Consider the following 23,205-nt stretch of genomic DNA (forward strand, 5'->3'; position numbering starts at 1 on the left):
TAGCACTTTGGTCTCACAACAATGGCATCATGAGTTTAAATACCAAACATGTCCTTAGCAGTGTGCAGCTTTCAGCCATGAATCATTAAGGAAACGAGCACAACAGGAGCTTTGGCCAAACCAGGCTTTTTTATACAAAATTGCAAGGTGTACAACTAGGATACTATTTAGATAAAGTAATGGATTTTTTTATGTAACACACAAACACTTGTTAGCTTGATTTTTACTCTGTCGTTCAAACGTGATCTACTACATGCTCTACCACAATGAGAAATCTGTCCTATTTTAGATCTATCCCCCTCAAATGCCACTTTCTTAGGGCAAGGTGCATTTTGAATTTAATACAATGTTTTACTTTCAAAAAGGAAGATACCCCACAGGTCACATTCACATTACTATGTGCATACTGACATCTATTACTATGAATGGCCTACGACTCAGAGGGGGTGGGTTGATTTTCAGTGGTCTTTCTTGGACTAAAATGCAACATTGTCTTGAATCCTTGTTTTTGCTCCATGTACGGCTTGTATGTGTTATGTTATGTACTCAGCTTTACACAAAAACAATGCAGACCACAGTGAAGCAGCACAATGGCTGATTTGCTCACACTACTGACTTACAGCACAGGGGTCATAAGTTCAATTCCAAACCATGCCCTTATCTGTGTGTAGTTTTTATGGTCTTTACCATGTTTGCATGGATTTACTCTGACATTATAAGTTGATGTACGCTGTGCTTTTTTGATAATTTTAATAGGACCTCATGTATTTCACATTAACCTCCCCCTTCAATGCAAGATGGTTTTGGGAAGGTGTTATTTTGGTTTGCCATTTAGAATATACCTTTCTTAACGATTCAGGGCCTCCAGGCACCTTATGTGTATGATATTACTACGAATGGCCTACCTTTTGGAGGGGTGGTGTGGTTGTGAAATGCAATTAGCATTAGCATCTGTCAACCTTGTTTTTTCATCTCCTGCTTGTATGTTATGTCCCCATCTGGTAAAGAAAACCACTGCAGCCAACACTGGGTGTGCATGGTGGCTTAGTGTGTAGCACCTCTGCCTTCCAGTGCTGGGGTCATGAGTTTGTTTCCTGCCTTATGTTTAGTTAGTGTTCTCCACATGTTAGTGTTTCTTTCCTCCCAAAGTCATGCTAGTAGTTTCATTTGCTGCTAACAAATTGACCCCAGTCTGTTTGTGTTATGGCTTTGACATTGGAATCTCTGTTGGGATAGTAAGGCCTTCTTTGTACAGTGAGGCAGAATTAGTGGTGCTATATAAATAAATGTTGCAAATGGTGATGTTGTAGTAAGAAAACAAAAGACCTTACATTTTTTAATTTCTTTTTTTTTTTTTGGGACATCTACATTCGTTAATGCCCTAATACCCACATGTTGTGCAAATGTACTATATAATAATAAAGACACACACGCCAATCAATGTGTTTGAACTAATATATTAACAGAAACCTATAATACAAAAAAAAAAACATAAAAAAAAACAAACAAAATAAACTTATTAACCATACAAGTCATCTAATATTTTTAAATCTTTTGCAATTTTTTTTTGATATTTATGATTTTTTTTGTTATTTCGCCTGATGCGGGCATATATTTCACTCAGTGAAGGCGGCTGCTGCGGCCTGATGGACTTATATTCGGGAACTGAAAATAAAAAAAAAATTGGATTACTTGGTTACCGAATGTTGAAAACAAAGGAGTTAGCAGAGATGTGTACTGTTACATAACGTTCAAATTACATGTTTAATGGTATGCAAAATACATTAGGAGCAAGAGGCCTAAGGCTTTTTGGTTGCATATTTTATATATACTCATTTCTGTTGTGCCCATGGAAGAGGGGGGGTGGAGAGTGTATTTTCCATAAATGTTTTGTATGGCCATCATGATGGAAACCTGTGACATTTTTAAGTCTGTTTACTTTAATTGAACATGTGTAAAATAGTTTGTTAAACAGTACAATGGACGTCCAAATGTTAGAAAATTATGTTAATCCTTTTATGTCAATACTTACCATCTAGCAAGACGTCCGCGTCTTGGGTGTCTGCCGCCACCTCGGCTTCCTCCACTGCCTCCAACACCTCCTCAGCCTCCACCACCTGACGGCCTGTTTGAATAAGTATAACACATTAGTTTCTTGAAAAATATTCTCCCTGTTGCACAGTTACCTAAAGGTAGTCATATAATAATGTAAACTGACATTGAGCTCCTCCAAGAGCTGTGGTTTGCGCCACCATAAATCACTCCACCGCCGCTGCAGTTGTACTACAGACCTGCGGCGGTGTAATTGCAGCAATATGAAGCGGCAAGCCATTCGGTAGGGCCACAGCTTCATTTCATTAGTTACGTATCTCCCACTGGGCATGCTATCCATGACCTCCGCCAATACACGCAGCTCTTTACGGGAAAAAGTAGCAGAGCTCATCTTCCTTCTTATTAAGAGCTCTACCTCTTAATATTTTAAAGTATTCAACTGTGTCCTTGGTTCTGCAAATACATGTGGGCGTGCTTAGTTCAGTCACGGTTCTCTTTGCAAAATGTCGGCTTCTCATTCATTCCTCCTATCCAAGCAAACGGGGCGGCCCAATGGAAATAGTACTCCTCTATTTGCAATTACAGGCACTAGATTTATAAGTGTACTAGTTTTTGACAAAGCTGAGTTGTAAATGCAAGTGTATAAATAAAGTGTAACATTTTGAGGTAACTACCAGAAAAAGCATACAGTAATTTAATTTACTTACATTTTAAAATATGTTTCTGAAATTTAAAACATAACTTGGTGATATGGTTTTGATAAGGTTCAAAGTAACATTTTTTGGGCCCTAATTTGCTCCTCCTATCCTCATCACAAACTAACAGAAAATTTTAATTTTAGGCAATACACAGGGTACAAGTGTTGTTATTTACATCTATGAGACAAATGCAGAAAGACAGTGCTTTTCAATGGATATTGCTAAAATAAATAGGACAGAAAAAGCAATGTACATTTGGGAGTTCTTGGCGTAGAGATGGTATTTTAGGGCAAATGACCATATTAGTACCCCAACACAACAAATGTACAATATTAAACTACAACATTTTACCCAAAATGGAGCCTTGTGACACCTCAATAGAGAGTGAGAGTGGAAAGGAGAATGTGCCAGAGATGGGTACACTACAGGAGCAGTTAGAGAGGTAGCAAGTGACCCAGGAGAGAACGGGGTCTAGATGGACAATGGAGTGAAGGATGTGTAGGAGAAGAGGGTGTTAATCATTGTCCAAAGCAGCAGAGTTACACGAGAATAAGTATTGCAAATTAAATTTATTTATAGACACAATTACAGTTGTCAAATTAAACAACATGAGAACAAACTGAAAATAACTCCTTTGTAAACTAAAAATTATAAACACATGCATGTTGGATTAATCCCATTGGTTAGAAGTGTTGCAAGGCAGGACTTGCTGGAACCCATAATCCTTGTATTCTTTCTCTGTTTAAAATATAAGAGAAAAAGCAATCAACCTTCGTCCATTTGGAAATCAAAAATTTGTTGACTGTACTTTGTATACACCTGTACTTTCAAGCAGTAAAATCTACAATTTGTTGCCTTAACTGTAACAAGTCCCCCAATAACCAAAAATAAATAACATAACTAGATACATACAAGCTGCAAAAGGCAACTCGTCCATGTCTTGATCCTTCTGCATGAAATGAAACTTGCCAATCCTTGATTACTGAATATTTTTCAGGTGAGCCAGACATGTCCCAGCTAAGGCCTGATAGTAGAAAAAGGAAAGCCTTTAGTTTGTTCTATTTTAAACTAGAGATGAGCGCACTCGGATTTATGAAATCCGAGCCCACCCGAACGTTGCCGATCCGAGTCGGATCCGAGACAGATCCGGGTATTGGCGCCAAATTCAAATCTGAAACTGAGGCTCTGACTCATAATCCCGTTGTCGGATCTCGCGATACTCGGATCCTATAAATTCCCCGCTAGTCGCCGCCATCTTCACTCGGGCATTGATCAGGGTAGAGGGAGGGTGTGTTAGGTGGTCCTCTGTCCTGCTATATCTCGTGCTGTTCAGTTCAGTTCAGTTCTGTGCTGTGCTGTGCTGTGCTGTGCTCAGTCCAGTGGTGCTGTGTCCTGTGCTCTGTCCTTCTGAGGTCAGTGGTGCTGCTGGGTCCTGTGCTGTGTCCTGTTCAGTCCAGTGGTGCTGTGTCCTGTGCTCTGTGCTTCTAAGGGCATATTTATTTTCCCATTATTCCTAAGTTTTTAAAAAATAAAAAAAAAGTTATAAAAAAAATACCAAAAACTAATTAAATTTTTTTTTAATTACCACAAAATTTGCACAACCAATCCTGCAGTATAAGCCCATTGGTACTGCAATATTACCAAGTTCACACATTCAGCAGTAAAAGTCCAGTGGTACTGCAATATTACAAAGTTCACACATTCTGCAGTATCAGTCCAGTGGTGCTGTGTCCTGTGCTCTGTCCTGCTGAGTTCAGTAGTGCTGCTGGGTCCTGTGCTGTGTCCTGTTCAGTTCCGTGGTGCTGTGTCCTGTGCTCTGTGCTTCTAAGGGCATAGTTATTTCCCCATTATTCCCAAGTTTTTAAAAAATAAAAAAAAAGTTATAAAAAAAAAAAAAAGTAATCATAACCAAATTTGCAAAACCAATCCAGCAGTATAAGTCCATTGGTACTGCAATATTATCAAGTTCACACATTCTGCAGTATCTTGTGCTACATATAATGGAGACCAAAAATTTGGAGGATAAAGTAGGGAAAGATCAAGACCCACTTCCTCCTAATGCTGAAGCTGCTGCCACTAGTCATGACATAGACGATTAAATGCCATCAATGTCGTCTTCCAAGCCCGATGCCCTATCTCGTAGTACCGGGCATGTAAAATCCAAAAAGCCCAAGTTAAGAAAAAGTAGCAAAAAGAGAAACTTAAAATCATCTGAGGAGAAACGTAAAGTTGCCAATATGCCATTTACGACACGGAGTGGCAAGGAACGGCTTAGGCCCTGGCCCGTGTTCATGACTAGTGGTTCAGCTTCACCCACAGATCTTAGCCCTCCTCCTCTTCCCCCCCCTACAAAAAATTGAAGAGAGTTATGCTGTCAGCAACAAAACAGCAAACAACTCTGCCTTCTAAAGAGAAATTATCACAAATCCCCAAGGCGAGTCCAAGGGTGTTGGTGGTTGTCAAGCCTGACCTTCCCATCACTGTACGGGAAGAGGTGGCTCGGGAGGAGCCTATTGATGATGTAGCTGGTGCTGTGGAGGAACTTGATGATGAGGATGGTGATGTGGTTATTGTAAATGACAGCTGATGTCCATGGGATGAAAAAGCCCATCGTCATGCCTGGTCAGAAGACCAAAAAATGCACCTCTTCGGTCTGGAGTTATTTTTATCCAAATCCAGACAACCAATGTATGGCCATATGTAGCTTATGTAAAGCTCAAATAAGCAGGTGTAAGGCTCTTGCCCACCTAGGAACATCCTCCCTTATACGTCACCTGAATAACCTTCATAGTTCAGTGGTTAGTTCAGGAACTGGGGCTAGGACCCTCATCGGTACAGGGACACCTAAATCCCGTGGTCCAGTTGGATACACACCAGCAACACCCTCCTCGTCAACTTCCTCCACAATCTCCATCAGATTCAGTACTGCAGCCCAAGTCAGCAGCCAGACTGAGTCCTCCTCAATACGGGATTCATCCGAGGAATCCTGCAGCGGTACGCCTACTACTGCTACTGCTGCTGTTGCTGCTGTTAGTCGGTCATCTTCCCAGAGGGGAAGTCGTAAGACCGCTAAGTCTTTCACAAAACAATTCACCGTCCAACAGTCGTTTGCCATGACCACAAAATACGATAGTAGTCACCCTATTGCAAAGCGTATAACTGCGGCTGTAACTGCAATGTTGGTGTTAGATGTGCGCCCGGTGTCCGCCATCAGTGGAGTGGGATTTAGAGGGTTGATGGAGGTATTGTGTCCCCGGTACCAAATCCCGTCGAGATTCCACTTCACTAGGCAGGCGATACCAAAAATGTACAGAGAAGTACGATCAAGTGTCCTCAGTGCTCTAAAAAATACGGTTGTACCCACTGTCCACTTAACCACGGACATGTGGACAAGTGGTTCTGGGCAAACGAAGGACTATATGACTGTGACAGCCCACTGGGTAGATGCATCTCCTTCCGCAGCAACAGCAACAGCTGCATCAGTAGCAGCATCTACAAAATGGCGGCTCGTGCAAAGGCAGGCAACATTGTGTATTACAGGCTTTAATAAGAGGCACAACGCTGACAACATATAAGAGAAACTGAGGGAAATTATCTCCCAGTGGCTTACCCCACTTAGACTCTCATGGGGATTTGTGGTGTCAGACAATGCCAGTAACATTGTGCGGGCATTAAATATGGGCAATTTCCAGCACATCCCATGTTTTGCCCACACCATTAATTTGGTGGTGCAGCATTACCTCAAGAGTGACAGGGGTGTGCAGGAGATGCTTGCGGTGGCGCGCAAAATTGCTGGACACTTTCGGCATTCAGCCAGTGCCTACCGCAGACTAGAGGCACATCAAAAAACCATGAACCTGCCCTGCCATCACCTCAAACAAGAGGTTGTGACGCGCTGTAACTCCACCCTCTATATGCTGCAGAGGATGGAGGAGCAGCAAAAGGCCATTCAGGCCTACACAGCCACCTACGACATAGGCAAAGGAGTGGGGATGCGCTTCAGTCAAGCGCAGTGGAGACTGATTTCCGTGTTGTGCAAGGTTCTGCAGCCATTTGAACTTGCCACACGAGAAGTCAGTTCCGACACTGACGGCTTGAGTCAGGTCATTCCCCTGATCAGGCTGTTGCAGAAGCAGCTGTAGAAAGTGAGGGAGGAGCTGGTAAGCCATTGCAATTACACCAAGCATGTAGCTCTTGTGGATGTAGCCCTTCGTACGCTTTGCCAGGATCCGAGGGTGTCACTCTTTTAAAGTCAGAGGAATACATTCTGGCCACCACGCTCGATCCTCGGTTTAAAGCGTATGTTGTGTCTCTGTTTCCGGCGGACACAAGTCTACAGCGGTGCAAAGACCTGCTGGTCAGGAGATTGTCCTCTGAAGAGGACCGTGACATGCCAACAGCTCCACCCTCATTTTCTTCCACATCTATGGCTGCGAGGAAAAAGCTCAGTTTTCCTAAAAGAGGCGCTGGCGGGGATGCTGATAACATCTGGTCCGGACTGAAGGACCTGCCAACCATTGCAGACATGTCTACTCTCGCTGCATTGGATGCTGTCACAATAGAAAAAATTGTGGATGATTACTTTGCTGACACCATCCAAGTAGACATGTCAGACAGTCCATATTGTTACTGGCAGGAAAAAAAGGCAGTTTGGAAGCCCCTGTACAAACTGGCTCTATTTTACCTGAGTTGTCCCCCCTCCAGTGTGTACTCGGAAAGAGTTTTTAGTGCAGCGGGGAACCTGGTCAGTGAGCGGTGAAGGAGGTTGCTTCCTCATAACGTTGAAAAAATGATGTTTATAAAAATGAATAATCAATTCCTCAATGAAGTACAGCACTGCCCTCCAGATAGTACAGAGGGACCTGTGGTTGTGGAGTCCAGCGGGGACGAATTGATAATGTGTGATGAGGAGGAAGTACACACTGTAGGGGGAGAGGAATCAGAGGTTGAGGATGAGGACGACATCTTGCCTCAGTAGAGCCTGTTCAGTCTGTACAGGGAGAGATGAATAACTTTTTTGGTGTGGGGGCCCAAACAAACCAATCATTTCAGCCAAAGTTGTTTGGTAGGCCCTGTCGCTGAAATGATTGGTTTGTTAAAGTGTGCATGTCCTATTTCAACAACATAAGGGTGGGTGTGAGGGCCCAAGGACAATTCCATCTTGGAACTTTTTTTTTTGCATTATATGACCAATCAACAGTCGTTTGCCATGTTCAAAAAGTAAAACCAAATTTAAACAAATTCAAGAAATTAAACCAAAAGTAAAATGCCCTGTCATAATTTAAAACAAGAGGTATTGACGTGCTCTAAAACTACTGTATTGTTGTTTATATTTTATAAACACTACACTTGAAAGCTTGAGTCTTTCAATGAAAAAGTAACTCTCCATTGCACGAATATTTGCAACAGGGACAATTTTAGGGTTAAGAAAGTCAACTAATAACACTTAGACGCTGTCTGTCTTTATAAACACTACACTTGGAAGTTGGAGGAGGTATTGTGGCCCCGGCACCAAATTTACTACCGGGGCCACTCCACCGTGCAGTCCATATTTAGGTGTATCAGATATTAAAGAACGGTGACAGTTGATGCCCAATTTTTTAATTATATTGTTGGCGCTGTAAAAAATTGTGTTCCGGGCACACCACACTACACAGTCCATACCCTTTTCTGGTGGAATTCTGACCCGTGGAGGGTTTTTTAATTATATTGTAGCCTCGGTACCAAATTGTGTACCGGGGCCACCACACTACGCAGTCAAGAAAGATAGATGCGTATCATAGATAAAGTACATTCAGTGTTATGGGGAAAATTGATAAATATTCAAAATGCACTGACATTAACAAAAACAAGAGGTTTTCACACGCTGAAACTCCAACATGTATATGATGGAGAGGATAGAGGAGCAGCCGTATGTGCAGTGTAATGCAGACCTGTTGAAGGTTTTTTATATATTTTATTGTGGTGCCCAGTGCCCACTACTCTACTCAGTCCAGATACTACTTTTGGGTGTAATTCAGACCTGTTGAAGGTTTTCTATATATTTTTTATTGTGGTGCCCAGTGCCCACTACTCTACGCAGTCCAGATACTATTTTTGGGTGTAATTCAGACCTGTTGAAGGTTTTCTATATATTTTTTATTGTGGTGCCCAGTGCCCACTACTCTACGCAGTCCAGATACTATTTTTGGGTGTAATTCAGACCTGTTGAAGGTTTTCTATATATTATATTGTGGTGGCCAGTGGCCAGTCCTCTACGCAGTCCAGATACTATTTTTGGGTGTAATTCAGACCTGTTGAAGGTTTTCTATATATTTTTTATTGTGGTGCCTAGTGCCCACTACTCTACGCAGTCCAGATACTATTTTTGGGTGTAATTCAGACCTGTTGAAGGTTTTCTATATATTTTTATTGTGGTGCCCAGTGCCCACTACTCTACGCAGTCCAGATACTATTTTTGGGTGTAATTCAGACCAGTTGATGGGTTTTTAATTATATTGTGGGTAACACTCCTCTACGCAGTCCAGAAAGATACCTCGTTGCAACGTTTTGTACTAAAAAAAAAAAATATTGTGAGGTGTTAGGTGTTCAGAATAGCCTTTAAATTTGTGGAAATTATTGTTATTGAATGTTATTGATGTAAATAATAGCGTAGGAGTGAAAATAAGCCCAAAAACTTGATTTTTACACTTTTTAGGTTTTTTTTCAAAAAAAATCCGAATCCAAAACTTTAAATCCGAACCAAAACCTTTCGGCAGGTGTTTTGCGAAACAAATCCGAACCCAAAACATCGAGAAAATCCGGATCCAAAACACAAAACACGAGACCTCAAAAGTCGCCGGTGCACATCCCTATTTTAAACAAAACTACCAATCAAGCTTCATCATTATTTTTCTGAGTGCTATGGCTATAAAAGTCACATCTGATACTCTCAGCTGGGGCAGAGGCAGCCCTTACAGCACAATTTCACTTTTGCAGAATTTAAAGGTACACTTTTGTTTAAGTCCAAACTATCTGGGGCCTGCATTTGTATATGTTTATAAAAATTAAACAGGCCTTTACTTTCATCTCAATACAATTTTTTTGGGGGGATGACAGATATTTCAAAAAGTGTGATATAAATCATATTTGAAAACATTTTTACCTTGCAAATCAATGTTGAATCTGAAGTGTCCTGTCTCCACAGTTTCTAGAAGGCTGGGGACCTGTTGGATAAACATGCACCATGGAATGTTTCAAAAACCATATGAGATGTAAATTAATAGAAATTAGATTGAAAAGCCTCAAAACACCCCCCCAAAAAAAAAAAAAATTGGGTTACAATTTATAAGACGTTATTGTGTAACATAAAATATCTTACAAACATTTGAAGTATCTATAAAAGAGTAAACTAAAATAGAACTCTCGATACAAATATAAGACCACTATAGAAATCCCCCAGCAGAAAAAAACAATAAAGGGGGGTATTCAATTGTTAGCGTTAACGGAAAAAAATGAGCGCTCAAAAATATTACCGTTTATACGGTAATATTGCGCTGGAAAAGCGTTAATACGGTAGTTTACTCACGGAATTTCCGCGAGTAATTACCGTATTAAAGGTAAGATTTTTTGAGCGCTCCTTTTTTTCCGTTAACGCTAACAATTGAATACCCCCCATAGAGTTCTAACTAGAGATGGGCGGGTCCGGTTCTCCGAGAACCGAACCCACCCGAACTTTGGGTATCCGAGTACCGAGCTGAGCAGCTCGGTACTCTCCCGCCCATTCCGAATCCAAATTGAGGCCGAACGTCATTGTGACGTCGTCGAATCTCGGGGCTCGGTTCTCGCGATACTTCAACTTTATAAATACACGCCTCCACAGCAATCTATCGCCATTTGACAGAGGGAGAGAGCAGGGTGTAGTCATAGGCTAATTAGAGCAGGGACAGAGAATACAATATTGTTCTTGCAATTGCTCTAACCAAAATCGCTAGTGCAGAGAGGAGGATAGAGGTTTATTATTTTTTCTTCATATTTGGCACTCCCCAGCGCTTTTGGGGTGTCCCCCATAATTGTGCATAAATATTTCTGGCTGTCAAAAGTCATATCTGTCAGCAGTATCTACTAAATAATTTTTAGCACTCCTCAGTGCTTTTGGGGTGTCCTCCCTAATTGTGCATTAATATTTCTGGCTGTCAAAAGTCATATCTGTCAGCAGTATCTACTAAATAATTTTTAGCACTCCTCAGTGCTTTTGGGGTGTCCTCCCTAATTGTGCATAAATATTTCTGGCTGTCAAAAGTCATATCTGTCAGCAGTATCTACTAAATAATTTTTAGCACTCCTCAGTGCTTTTGGGGTGTCCTCCCTAATTGTGCATTAATATTTCTGGCTGTCAAAAGTCATATCTGTCAGCAGTATCTACTAAATAATTTTTAGCACTCCTCAGTGCTTTTGGGGTGTCCTCCCTAATTGTGCATTAATATTTCTGGCTGTCAAAAGTCATATCTGTCAGCAGTATCTACTAAATAATTTTTAGCACTCCTCAGTGCTTTTGGGGTGTCCTCCCTAATTGTGCATTAATATTTCTGGCTGTCAAAAGTCATAACTGTCAGCAGTATCTACTAAATAATTTTTAGCACTCCCCAGTGGTTTGCGCTCAGAATGGATTCAAAGCAGTCCACATATGATCTGAATGAGCAACCAGGTTCTGTCACCAGTCCTGATGTTAGTGTTCCCAGTACGTCATCTGGCCAAGGCGATGTCAAACAACAGAGTGTTTTCAAATTAGTGCAAAAAACAAAAACCAAAAAAAAATTTACTGTATTGAAGCGAAAAAGAAGTGTAACTGAGCAAAAGTTAAGTGACGATAAAAAAAAATTGCAAGCATGCCATTCTACACACGCAGTGGCAAAGAGAGAATGAGGCCTTCACCTTTGGCTATTAGTGGCAGATCCCAAAAAGTTACCCAGCCTACAATTGGTGCACAACTACTGTTACGCGTCAAAGCCGAGCTGCAAGATAACAGTGAGGCATTAGAGGAGAATATTTGCTCTGATTCACAAATGACAACAATCCCTGTGGAGAGTCCATCCAACAGTGGGATGTCTAATCGTGAGCATTCTGCTGATGTATGCCTTAATAGCCCGAGTGTAGCCGGTGATACCCAAATTGAGGATGCCACTTTGGAATTAGAAGAGGATGAGGGGGAGATTTGTGTAGGCGACGAGGGCGCTAATGAGGATGTTGATGAGGATGAGGTTGTTTGTGTAAGTCCTGCACCAGTGGCAGCAGTTCTGGCACGTGACAAGAAAAAGGCCATTGTCATGCCTGGGCATAAAACAAAAAAATCCACTTCTTATGTGTGGAATTATTTCTACCCAAATCCAGACAACAATTATATAGCTATTTGTAGTGTATGTGAAGCCACAGTCAGTCGAGGGAGGGACCTTAACCATCTTGAAACCTCGTCTATGTTACGCCATTTAACGAGAGTTCATGGCAAAGTGTTGGGAAAAGCTGAAAGTTCTTCCCAAAAGAATACAAGCACTCCCTCATCAGCTAAGAACCTCCGCTCACTGACATACCGACGGCTACAAAATACACCCACCACACCATCCTCTTCAATATCCTCAGTAGCGCTCGGAGTTAGCCCGGCATCCCACTTAAGGCTGGATGACTCCGGCACTATTATTGATTCCTCTGAAGAAAGCGTTAGTCCTGCTGCTGCTGTTGCTGCTGCTGGGGGTGAATCGTCATCCCAGAGGCAGGTTAATAAAATGAGCAGTCCTACATTTCAGCAATTAACTGTGAAACAATCATTTGCGAGGGGAAGCAAATATAACAGCAGTCACCCAGTCGCCAAGCGAATCACAGACGCCATGGCTGCAATGTTAGTGTTAGATCTGCGTCCAATCTCCACAATAAACGCAGCTGGTTTTTCACAGTTAATTGAGGTTTTGTGTCCGCGTTACAGAATTCCATCGCGACACCATTTCTCCCGTAAAGCTATTCCACAACTATACCAAAAAGTGTGTAAAAATGTAGAGATTGCGCTGAAAAATGCCATTCTGCCCACTGTTCACTTAACCACAGATATGTGGACAAGTGGAAGTGGCCAAACCAAAGACTATATGACTGTGACAGCCCACTGGGTTAGTCATTCACCTTCACCAGCAGGAACAGCAGCAGCATGTACACCACTACGTAACATTTGTCACAGGCAGGCCACTCTTTGTATCACCGGCTTCACTAACAGGCATACGGCTGACAATTTGTTACGCAAACTGAGAGATGTGATTGATGCATGGCTTATACCACTCGGACTCTCCCCAGGGTATGTCATTTCAGATAACGCCAACAATATAGTGCGAGCATTACAGCTGGGTGATTTCCAACATATTCCCTGTTTTGCTCACACAATCAACTTGGTGGTGCAGAGCTTCCTACGAAATAACCGTGAGGTGCAGGAGATGCTTTCGGTGGCCCGTAAAATTTCAGGCCATTTCAGGCATTCAGCCACAGCATGTAGGAGATTACAGCAGCTCCAAGAGCAGTTTAACTTGCCCTGCCACCAACTTAAGCAAGAGGTGGTAACTCGGTGGAATTCCACCCTGTACATGCTTCAGAGGATGGAGGAACAGCGCAAAGCCATCCAAGCATATTGCACAAGTCATGACATTGGGAAAGGAGGGGGGATGTATTTCACTCTTGCACAGTGGGGAATCCTTTCAGTGCTGTGCAAGGTGCTGAAACCATTTGAAATTGTGACATGTGAGGTCAGTGCAGACTCTGCTAGTTTGATCCAAGTCATTCCTTTAATTAGACTATTGGAAAAGCAGCTTGAGAAAATGAAGGAGGAGCTGAAAGCAAGCAATTCAGCAAAGTATGTTGGCCTTGTCGATCAAGTACTTAATTCGCTTCACAATGATCCTCGAGTTATTAAGATCTTGAACTCGGATCAGTACGTTTTGGCCACTGTGCTTGATCCAAGGTTTAAAACCTACATTGAGTCTTTACTTGTAAATGAGCGAGATGTGAACTTTTGCAAGGAGCTATTGCTCAGCAAGTTGGCCGCTGAACTGGGCCTCGGCTTGACGACGTGTCCTCCTTCACTTTCTCAAGCTGTTGCTCGTAAAAAATTAAATTTCCAAAAAAGAAGCAGGGAAGACACAGGGGGCAGACCAGAACAGTTTAACATCTGGGCTGGTTTGAAGGATTTTTCAAAAAAATGTGTCACTTTGCCCATTACTCCATCCAATATGAGTATAAACATGCAAAGGATGGTGGAGGATTACTTTCAAGAGGTAGTTGATATGGAAATGTCAGACAGTCCCTTTCCTTACTGGGAAGAAAAGCAGGCCATTTGGAAACCCATGTACAAACTTGCTTTGCAATACCTAAGCTGCCCACCCTCCAGTGTGTACTCTGAACGAGTGTTCAGCACAGCAGGGAACTTAGTCAGTGATCGCCGTAGAAGGTTACTTCCCAAAAATGTGGAGAAAATGATGTTTATAAAAATGAACTACATCTTCCACGAGGAAGGCCTTCACCATCCAAGACATCCAAGCACTGACTGTTCTCTAATGGTGGATTCAAGCAGCGATGAATTGATAGTCTGTGATGATGACGTACACACTGATGAGGGTGAGGATTAAGCTGAAGATGATGCCGATAACATCTTTTTAAAACTTTCTATGTAAGTGTAGGGTGCAATCTACCCCCAAAGAGGAAAGGGACTTGTGGCATTTCCATATCACATACCATCTTGAAAGGCTGCTGTTAGGGCAATTTATCCTTAAGGGTAGGGTGTCATAGACAGAGTGACCCTAAACTGGCTTTGTCCATTTTTCATAATATTGTACAGTCTATAATGGCTGAATTTTTGGGTATTTTATACAAGTGGAGGGGGGCCTAGAGAGACAGAGTGACCCCAAACTGTCTTTCTCCATGTCAATTAATATTGTACAGTCTATAATGGCTGAATTTTTTAGTATTTTATACAAGTGGAGGGGGGCCTAGAGAGACAGAAACCAAACTGGCTTTCTCCATGTCAATTAATATTGTACAGTCTATAATGGCTGAATTTTTTGGTATTTTATACAAGTGGAGGGGGGCCTTGAGAGACAGAAACCAAACTGGCTTTTTCCATTTCTTTACATATTTAACTATAAGTGTAGGGTGTAATATACATTCAAAGACGATGGCTGCATTGCCAATATGCATAGATGGAGAGGAAGACAATCTGTTTTGTGTGTAGAATAGGCCTACCAACGAAGAATTAAACTGTTTTTTTGGATGATTTATTACCTCAACAATTAGATTACTTGTCTCTAAAACAGTTGGAGCACTAAATTAGGTTAATTTAGGCCCAAAAACATGGATTTTCCAAAAAAATAGCAAAACAAAACCAAACAAAACCAAAACCAAAACCAAAACACGCAATGGCGGTTTTGCAAAACCAAAACCAAAACACGACGGTAATCCAGATCCAAAACCGAATCCAAAACCAAAACACGGGGGTCAGTGACCATCTCTAGTTCTAACCAACTACAAGCATGCATGAAGCAGTCTTTTATAGTGGATTGCAATGAGACAAGTATATGCAGGTGTATAGGCCCACTGAAGTATCAGATGACGAGATCTGATGCTGGGTCTATGCAGCGCTGGTTAAGAAAATCTGTTGTTACATTTTATACTGATTAAAACATGTTTGTGTTTATTTCTGAATGCGATTTGATCTGATATGCATTAGCATAGACTTTTTTATTTTAATTTTTAAAACCGAAACATGATCCTTTAGGTCTGTTACTAATAAGGTGTGTGCAATTGTTCATTTAATTATGGTCATTAACACTTTAGGATGCCACTAGTGGCTGTGTTGTGCTGTGTTGTATGTCTATTTCAATCTGAAGTATGCCTTACTGGTTAGAGATATGAGTCATGAGTTCAAATCCAGAATCATGCCTGTATCTGTGCTGACTTTGTGTATCCCCATGTTTCTGTGGATGTACTCCAATGTGTAATTTACAGAAGAGTATGCTAGTATATGGATTTAGAGTATTATACATATTTATGAATGCAAATTTATTAGCCGTTATATCCGCATCCACGTTTATTTACATTTTTAGATTTCCTATGATACATTTTTCGTGATGGAGAACAAGAGAATGTGTCTGTGTAATTCTTTATTGTTTATCCTTAAACCTTCATGTTGGCAGTAATGCATGTGTTATGTTTGGAATTTTCATATCCAAATATTTAAACTGCATGTACAAAGGATTTAGGGCTCCAATATTTATTTTATGAATTGTTAATAAAAATATAATTGATTGATTGTTACATTAATTAAAATTATTAAAGTAAAACTGTTTGTTATGAGAGACGTTGATGCTCAGCTTCTCCTTCTAGTCTATTTCATGCACATACTGTTTCCACTGGCATGTTGGCGTAGTAGTTAGACAATCCACTTTCATTAGTGGGTTCATGTTAGGAACCCCTCCAGCCGGCACAACACAACCCGGAATCTACTCTGCCAGTCAGGTGTTCACTGGAGCCCCTGATGGTGGGGACAGACTGGGCCGCAGACTGACAGAGGGTCGTGAAGTGCGTACCAGCTGGGGAGAACCCAGGCAAGAGGAGTCAGGTCCACGCAGAGGTCAAGGGCCGGCAGCAGACAACGGTATCGATGAACAAGCTGAGGTCAGGGGTCACAGGCAAATAGCAGAACGGGTAAACAGGCCAAAGATCAGGGTCACAGGAAACACGAGCAAGGTCCAAATCAAAGCCAAGGATCATACACGGGGAGTCAAATAGAGATATCAGGATACAGGACAGGAACTAGCAGGTCAGCAGACTGGAACACAGAAGCTATAACCGGCAATGAGGCTGCAGACCTCATTGCCTTAAATACCAGTGGCCACCAATCAGAGCCTAGCTCTGAATTAGACACAGCCCCCAGCATAATTAATAGGCTGCATTAATTAGCCCACAGGCTAGAACATATGGTGAGTGCTGCGCTCGGCTTCCTCTCATTGCCGGGACGCAGCGCCGAAGCGTCTTCTCGTTGCCCCGGCAACGGCCGGGTCAGGGCCGGAAGTGAAGTCCCGGTCGCCATAGCGACGGCCGGGACGCAGGTGAGTGAGTCGCGGCTCGTAACAGTACCCCCCCCTTGAGGAGGGGTCGAGGGACCCCGACATCCAGGTTTTCTTGGGAACCTCCTGAAGAATTCCTTCAATTGTTTAGGGGCATGGAGTTGTCTTCGCGGAACCCAAGATCGCTCTTCTAACCCGCGATTCCTCCACTGCACCAGGAAGTGCACCTGTCCTTGCACTTTTTTGGAATCTAAAATCCTTTGAACCACATATCTTAGTGGCTTCCTCGAACTTCCCCCAGACACAGTTGAGGATTGGCTAGGATACAATACCGGCTTCAACAATGAACAATGAAATGTGTTCGGAATTTTTAGTGAGCTAGGAATCTTCAATCTAAAAGCTACCGGATTGATCTGTTTGGTAATCATGAACGGCCCAATAAATTTAGGCCCTAGTTTTTTACAAGGCTGTCTGAGCCTGAGATTTCTAGTTGATAGCCATACTTTCTGGCCCACTTTGAATGGGCAGGTGGTACGGTGGCGATCCGAAAAATTTTTGGCCGACAATGAGGATTTTTTCAAGGAGGACTGAACTTTCCCCCAAATTACTTTCAGATCAGCAGCTGTGGAATGAATCTCCGGAATACCAGCAGATTTGAGAGAGTACAGAGAATTAGACCTGGGATGGAAACCGAAGTTACAGTAGAACGGGGAAGTTTGAGTAGATGAGTGAGATGAGTTATTGTAGGCAAACTCTGCCCAAGGCAGCAAAGATGACCAGTTGTCATGGAATTCTGAGGAATAACATCGGAGGAACTGTTCAAGTGCTTGGTTAACCCTTTCAGTTTGCCCGTTAGACTGAGGGTGGTATGCAGATGACAGACTGATCCGGATTCCGAGGAGGGTGCAGAAGGATTTCCAGAATTGTGCTATGAATTGTGAACCACGATCAGAAACAATATCAGAAGGAAGGCCATGGAGCCAGAAAACATGTTGTATGAAGAGAATGGCCAGATCTCGAGCTGTAGGAAGCCTGGTTAATGGGATGAAATGTGCCATTTTACTGAAACGGTCCACCACAACCCAAATAGTATTATGTCCTGCAGAAGGTGGCAAATCAACAATAAAATCCATGGACAAATGTGTCCAAGGTTTTGCAGGAATGGGCAAGGGAAGCAATTGACCCACCGGGCGAGTCCTGGGGACTTTGTTCCTGGCACAAATTTCACACGAGAGGACATGACTTTTGACGTCAGCGGACAAGGATGGCCACCAGACCGTATGGGAAAGGATCTCCAGCGTCTTATAAACTCCAGGGTGTCCAGCAGACCTACTATTATGCGCCTCTGCAAGAACCGCCTTCCTTAGATGGACTGGAACAAAAAGACGTTGTTCCGGAGTAGTATCAGGGGCTAATTTCTGGAATCTCTGAAGTGTGATACTCAGATCTTGGGTTAATCCAACATGGATTATGGAAGGAGGAATAATAGGCTCTGGGTTCGAAACTGGAACGTGGTGTGCCAAGAAACTTCTGGACAGAGCATCTGCCCGGACATTTTTGGAACCCGGTCGATAGGTGATCAGGAAATTGAACCGGGTAAAGAACAACGACCAACGGGCCTGTCTGGGATTTAGACGTTTGGCCGATTGTATATATTGCAAGTTCTTGTGGTCGGTAATGACAGAGATCTGATGTGGAGCACCCTCCAGCCAATGTCGCTACTCCTCGAAGGCCCATTTGATTGCCAACAGTTCCCTATTCCCGACATCATAGTTGACTTCTGCTGAAGAGAACTGACGGGAGAAATAGGCACACGGGTGTAGACGATTAGTATGAGGGTCCTTTTGTGATAGTATAGCCCCAGCACCGACATCAGAGGCGTTGACCTCAAGAACAAATGGTTTAGCTGGATCCGGGTGTCTAAGGACCTGAGCGGAGACAAAGGCTTTTTTCAGGCTTTCGAATGAGGCTACTGCTTGAGGCGACCAATTAGTTGGATCCATCCCTTTACGGGTTAGGGCGACAATGGGAGCCACGATGTCCGCAAAACCTGGAATGAACCTTCTATAATAATTGGAGAAGCCCAGAAACCTCTGCACCGCCTTAAGGTTGTTTGGTTGCACCCAATCTAGAATAGCCTGAACCTTAGTTGGATCCATGGAGAATCCCTCAGAAGAGATTATGTAACCTAAAAAGGATACTTTCTGCACCTCGAACTCACACTTTTCTAGTTTGGCGTAAAGGTGGTCCTCTCGCAGTCTTCGTAGAACTTGTTTAACGTGATTCTGATGTACAGACAGCGATCTGGAATAGATGAGGATATCATCTAAATAGACGACCACGAAACTACCAAGAAAGTCCCGAAGAACCTCATTGATTAAGTCCTGGAATACTGCAGGTGCATTGCTAAGACCGAACGGCATAACCAAGTATTCATAATGGCCAGAGTGCGTATTGAATGCCGTCTTCCACTCGTCTCCCTCCTTGATACGGATGAGGTTATACGCTCCACGAAGATCGATTTTTGAGAAGACAGTAGCACCTCTCAGCTGATCAAATAATACGGAGATGAGCGGAAGGGGATAGGTATTCTTGATTGTAATAAGATTCAATCCCCGGTAATCAATACAGGGTCTTAGTCCTCCGTCCTTTTTGGATACAAAGAAGCATCCTGCTCCTACGGGAGATTTAGATGGCCTGATGAAGCCCTTCTCCAGATTTTCTTCAATGTATTCCTGCATGGACTTGGTCTCCGGACCAGAGAGAGAGTACAGGCGACCCTTAGGCAACTTGGAACCAGGAATAAGCTCGATGGCACAGTCAAAGTCACGGTGTGGTGGTAAGGTGTCAGCAGCTTTCTTGGAGAACACATCCCAGAACTCATGATATTGTGAGGGAAGCTGCTCCGGAATAGACTGAATCACCCGCAGGGGCAGTGACAAGCAGGACTGTGTACAGTAAGAGCTCCACTGGACAATTTCTCCTTTTACCCAGTCCATGACAGGGTTATGACGGGAAAGCCATGGGTGGCCCAAGATCAAGGGAACTGATGAACAATCGATAAGAAGGAAGGTTATTGACTCTGAATGGAGAGCTCCGATTTTTAATTGTAGTGGCGAGGTCTCCCAGGAAATCTTGCCACCAGGCAACGGACCTCCATCTAAGCCACAGACAGTAATAGCGAACTTGAGTTTTACCATCGAAATTTTAGCAGCGCTGGCGAACCCGATGTCCAGGAAGTTGCCTGCAGCTCCACTATCAACGAAGGCAGACAGGTCCATTGAACGAGCACTAAACATGAGCTGTGCAGGGATCAATACAACGTTTTTCGGGGAGACAATCTGCAGACCTAGGTGAACTTTCCCCTCGTTCCCTAGGCATGCTCTTTTCCCGGCTTATTCGGGCAGGAACGGGAGAAGTGGCCTTTTGTGCCGCAATAGAGACATAGGCCCTGTGATCTTCTCTTGTCTCTTTCCTCAGGGGAGAGACGATACGCCCCCAATTGCATGGGTTCCTCACCATCCGTGGGAACAGGAATGAAGCCGGATAGAGGTGATGATGTCTCCTTTTCGATTTTCCGCTCTTTAAATCTCCTGTCGATTTTAATGGAGAGGTGCATCAGATCCTCCAGAGAGGTAGGAGATGGGTACTGCACCAAACAGTCTTTGACCTGTTCCGACAGGCCAAGACGGAACTGACTCCGCAAGGCAGGATCATTCCATCCACTATCAGGTGACCATCTACGGAATTCAGCGCAGTATTCCTCTGCCGAGCGCCGGCCTAGTTTCAAGGCCCGTAGATGAGTTTCAGCGGAGGCAGTACGGTCCGGGTCGTCATATAGTAGACCTAACGCCTCGAAGAAAGCGTCTACTGACTGCATGGCAGGACTGGTCTGCGGCAAGGAAAACGCCCAGGACTGGGGGTCACCCTGTAGAAGGGAAATGATAATCCCGACTCTTTGATGCTCTGACCCGGAGGAGCGGGGTCTCAATCGGAAATAGAGCTTGCAGCTCTCCCTGAAATTCCGAAACAGGGACCTATTTCCAGAGAAGCGATCCGGCAAGTTCATCTTAGGTTCACAGACGGAACTTGGTGTGGGTTGTGACACTTTTGCGGCTTCTTCTTGAACAGACAGACGCTCAGCCAATCCCTGGATCATCTGATATAAGGACTCAACATGAGCTGCTAGGGCTTGTGCCGGAGACGGTGAGGCTCCACTTGCATCCATTCCAACCTCGTCTCCGTGAGTGGGCCGGTTATAATGTTAGGAACCCCTCCAGCCGGCACAACACAACCCGGAATCTACTCTGCCAGTCAGGTGTTCACTGGAGCCCCTGATGGTGGGGACAGACTGGGCCGCAGACTGACAGAGGGTCGTGAAGTGCGTACCAGCTGGGGAGAACCCAGGCAAGAGGAGTCAGGTCCACGCAGAGGTCAAGGGCCGGCAGCAGACAACGGTATCGATGAACAAGCTGAGGTCAGGGGTCACAGGCAAATAGCAGAACGGGTAAACAGGCCAAAGATCAGGGTCACAGGAAACACGAGCAAGGTCCAAATCAAAGCCAAGGGTCATACACGGGGAGTCAAATAGAGATATCAGGATACAGGACAGGAACTAGCAGGTCAGCAGACTGGAACACAGAAGCTATAACCGGCAATGAGGCAGCAGACCTCATTGCCTTAAATACCAGTGGCCACCAATCAGAGCCTAGCTCTGAATTAGACACAGCCCCCAGCATAATTAATAGGCTACATTAATTAGCCCACAGGCTAGAACATATGGTGAGCGCTGCGCCCGGCTTCCTCTCATTGCCGGGACGCAGCGCCGAAGCGTCTTCTCGTTGCCCCGGCAACGGCCGGGTCAGGGCCGGAAGTGATGTCCCGGTCGCCATAGCGACAGCCGGGACGCAGGTGAGTGAGTCACGGCGGCTGGGCACCGCCGCGGCTCGTAACAGTTCATGAGTTTGATTCTGGCTACATTTTGTGGAATATGGATAAATTGCATGTTGTAGCCGCACACAATTTTCAAAACAGAAAAGCAGCTGTTCGAAACAACTTGATTGCAAAGACATATGAAATAGCCAGAGATGAAAGCTAAAAAAAAACTAAGTACCAAAAAAAACCACAAAAAAACAATCAATTCTATTATTATTAAACAAGTCCTATTATTATTATTAATATTATTATTATTATACATGACTGAAATTCCATCCCTTCCGGCTGCCGGAATGGGGTTAGGAGTACCCTAACCATCCATTTCGACAGCTGGAATGGGTCTGCCAGTACCTTAGCCATCCAAAAACAAACACACTAGCTCTCTAAACTCACCTGTGTCTGTTGTCATCTGAGCAGCGTCTCAGCATATGCACCTGTATAGTTCATAATTTAGGCTTCCCTTTAAACTTTCATTTGCTGCACTGGTGTTTGTTTGGGAAGTCAGTGGATTTGGGTGAGTAACACAGATGGAAAAGTGCAGTTTAGAGGTATTTTGAGCAGTATCTTTCACTAATGAAAGTATGTTTTAAGAGCTAAAATAGCGAAGTGTTTTATTGTTTAATACACCTATGCTAATTTAACTATAAGGTTCTCTAATTTGTGAAGTAGGGGGATTACATTTGATTGTATAGATTTGATTTTTGATGGTAGGAGTAAAGTTTATAAAAATATTTTATGTGGTTGACCTTCTTGTGCTGTGTATTGTCACGTTGAATAGGGACTGCATCTTGACAGAATTATTTATAGTTTGTTTAATTTTGTGTCCCCTTTTGGCTATATTTGTTACCTGCTCCCCCTCCTTGACAGATTATATGAGAGAAAGTTCAGAAAATTATTTGGGAGTAAGGTGCTTTGGTGTTATTTGTGTGTGGTTATTATACAGTGGCACCCACTCATGTCTGTTGGTTTGCTATTTATGTATCTGTCTGGTGAGGTGGTCCCTGTTGTGGTGTCTTTGCTCATTTACTAGAGCTTGAGTATTGATGCAATTTTTTTTCCCCCAATAATTACTGACTGTACTTGCCAAACCCAAAATAGAAGATATATTGTGATTTTTTTTTGTAAGTATAAGTTTCAAGTTTGGAGTCTACAGTGAAAATGGCAAGCTCTAAAGGCCTCACCTAATGTTTTTGTTGGTTTGTAAACTCAGGCTTTTGTTACACATACAGGCGATCCTGGAGTTGGATCTGAGTCTGGTTCTCAAAGAGGCTGATCCTCCATAACGTCCAAACCAGCAACTAGTACAACATCACCTTCCTGGGGAGCGTGTCTTCAGGCCACGTGTGGGCCTCTAATAATCTACTTCAAAGTTACTGTATTCTGAATGTGATCCTTGTCCTTAGATGTTATGTTTCTACATTGTGTCATATAGTGCATGTGCCCGTTCT

At 43.2% G+C, this 23,205-nt stretch overlaps 1 protein-coding gene across 2 annotated transcripts in view; it reads left to right on the forward strand.

Moving 5' to 3' along the window:
* Window positions 1-23,205, forward strand: part of LOC142097862 (ferroportin-like) — a 118,948-nt gene that overhangs the window by 88,442 nt on the left and 7,301 nt on the right. Inside the window, exon 8 of one of the 2 annotated variants that reach the window (XM_075180081.1) lies at window positions 22,987-23,090. The exons of the other annotated variant lie outside the window; for it this stretch is intronic. Coding sequence (XP_075036182.1) covers window positions 22,987-23,030 — 44 coding nt within the window. The 3' untranslated portion in view covers window positions 23,031-23,090. Of the gene's footprint in view, window positions 1-22,986; window positions 23,091-23,205 lie in introns of those variants that run through there. 2 annotated transcript variants of the gene reach the window in all.

This window comes from Mixophyes fleayi, chromosome 7 (assembly GCF_038048845.1).
Source record: "Mixophyes fleayi isolate aMixFle1 chromosome 7, aMixFle1.hap1, whole genome shotgun sequence".
NCBI classification, from domain to species: domain Eukaryota; kingdom Metazoa; phylum Chordata; class Amphibia; order Anura; family Limnodynastidae; genus Mixophyes; species Mixophyes fleayi.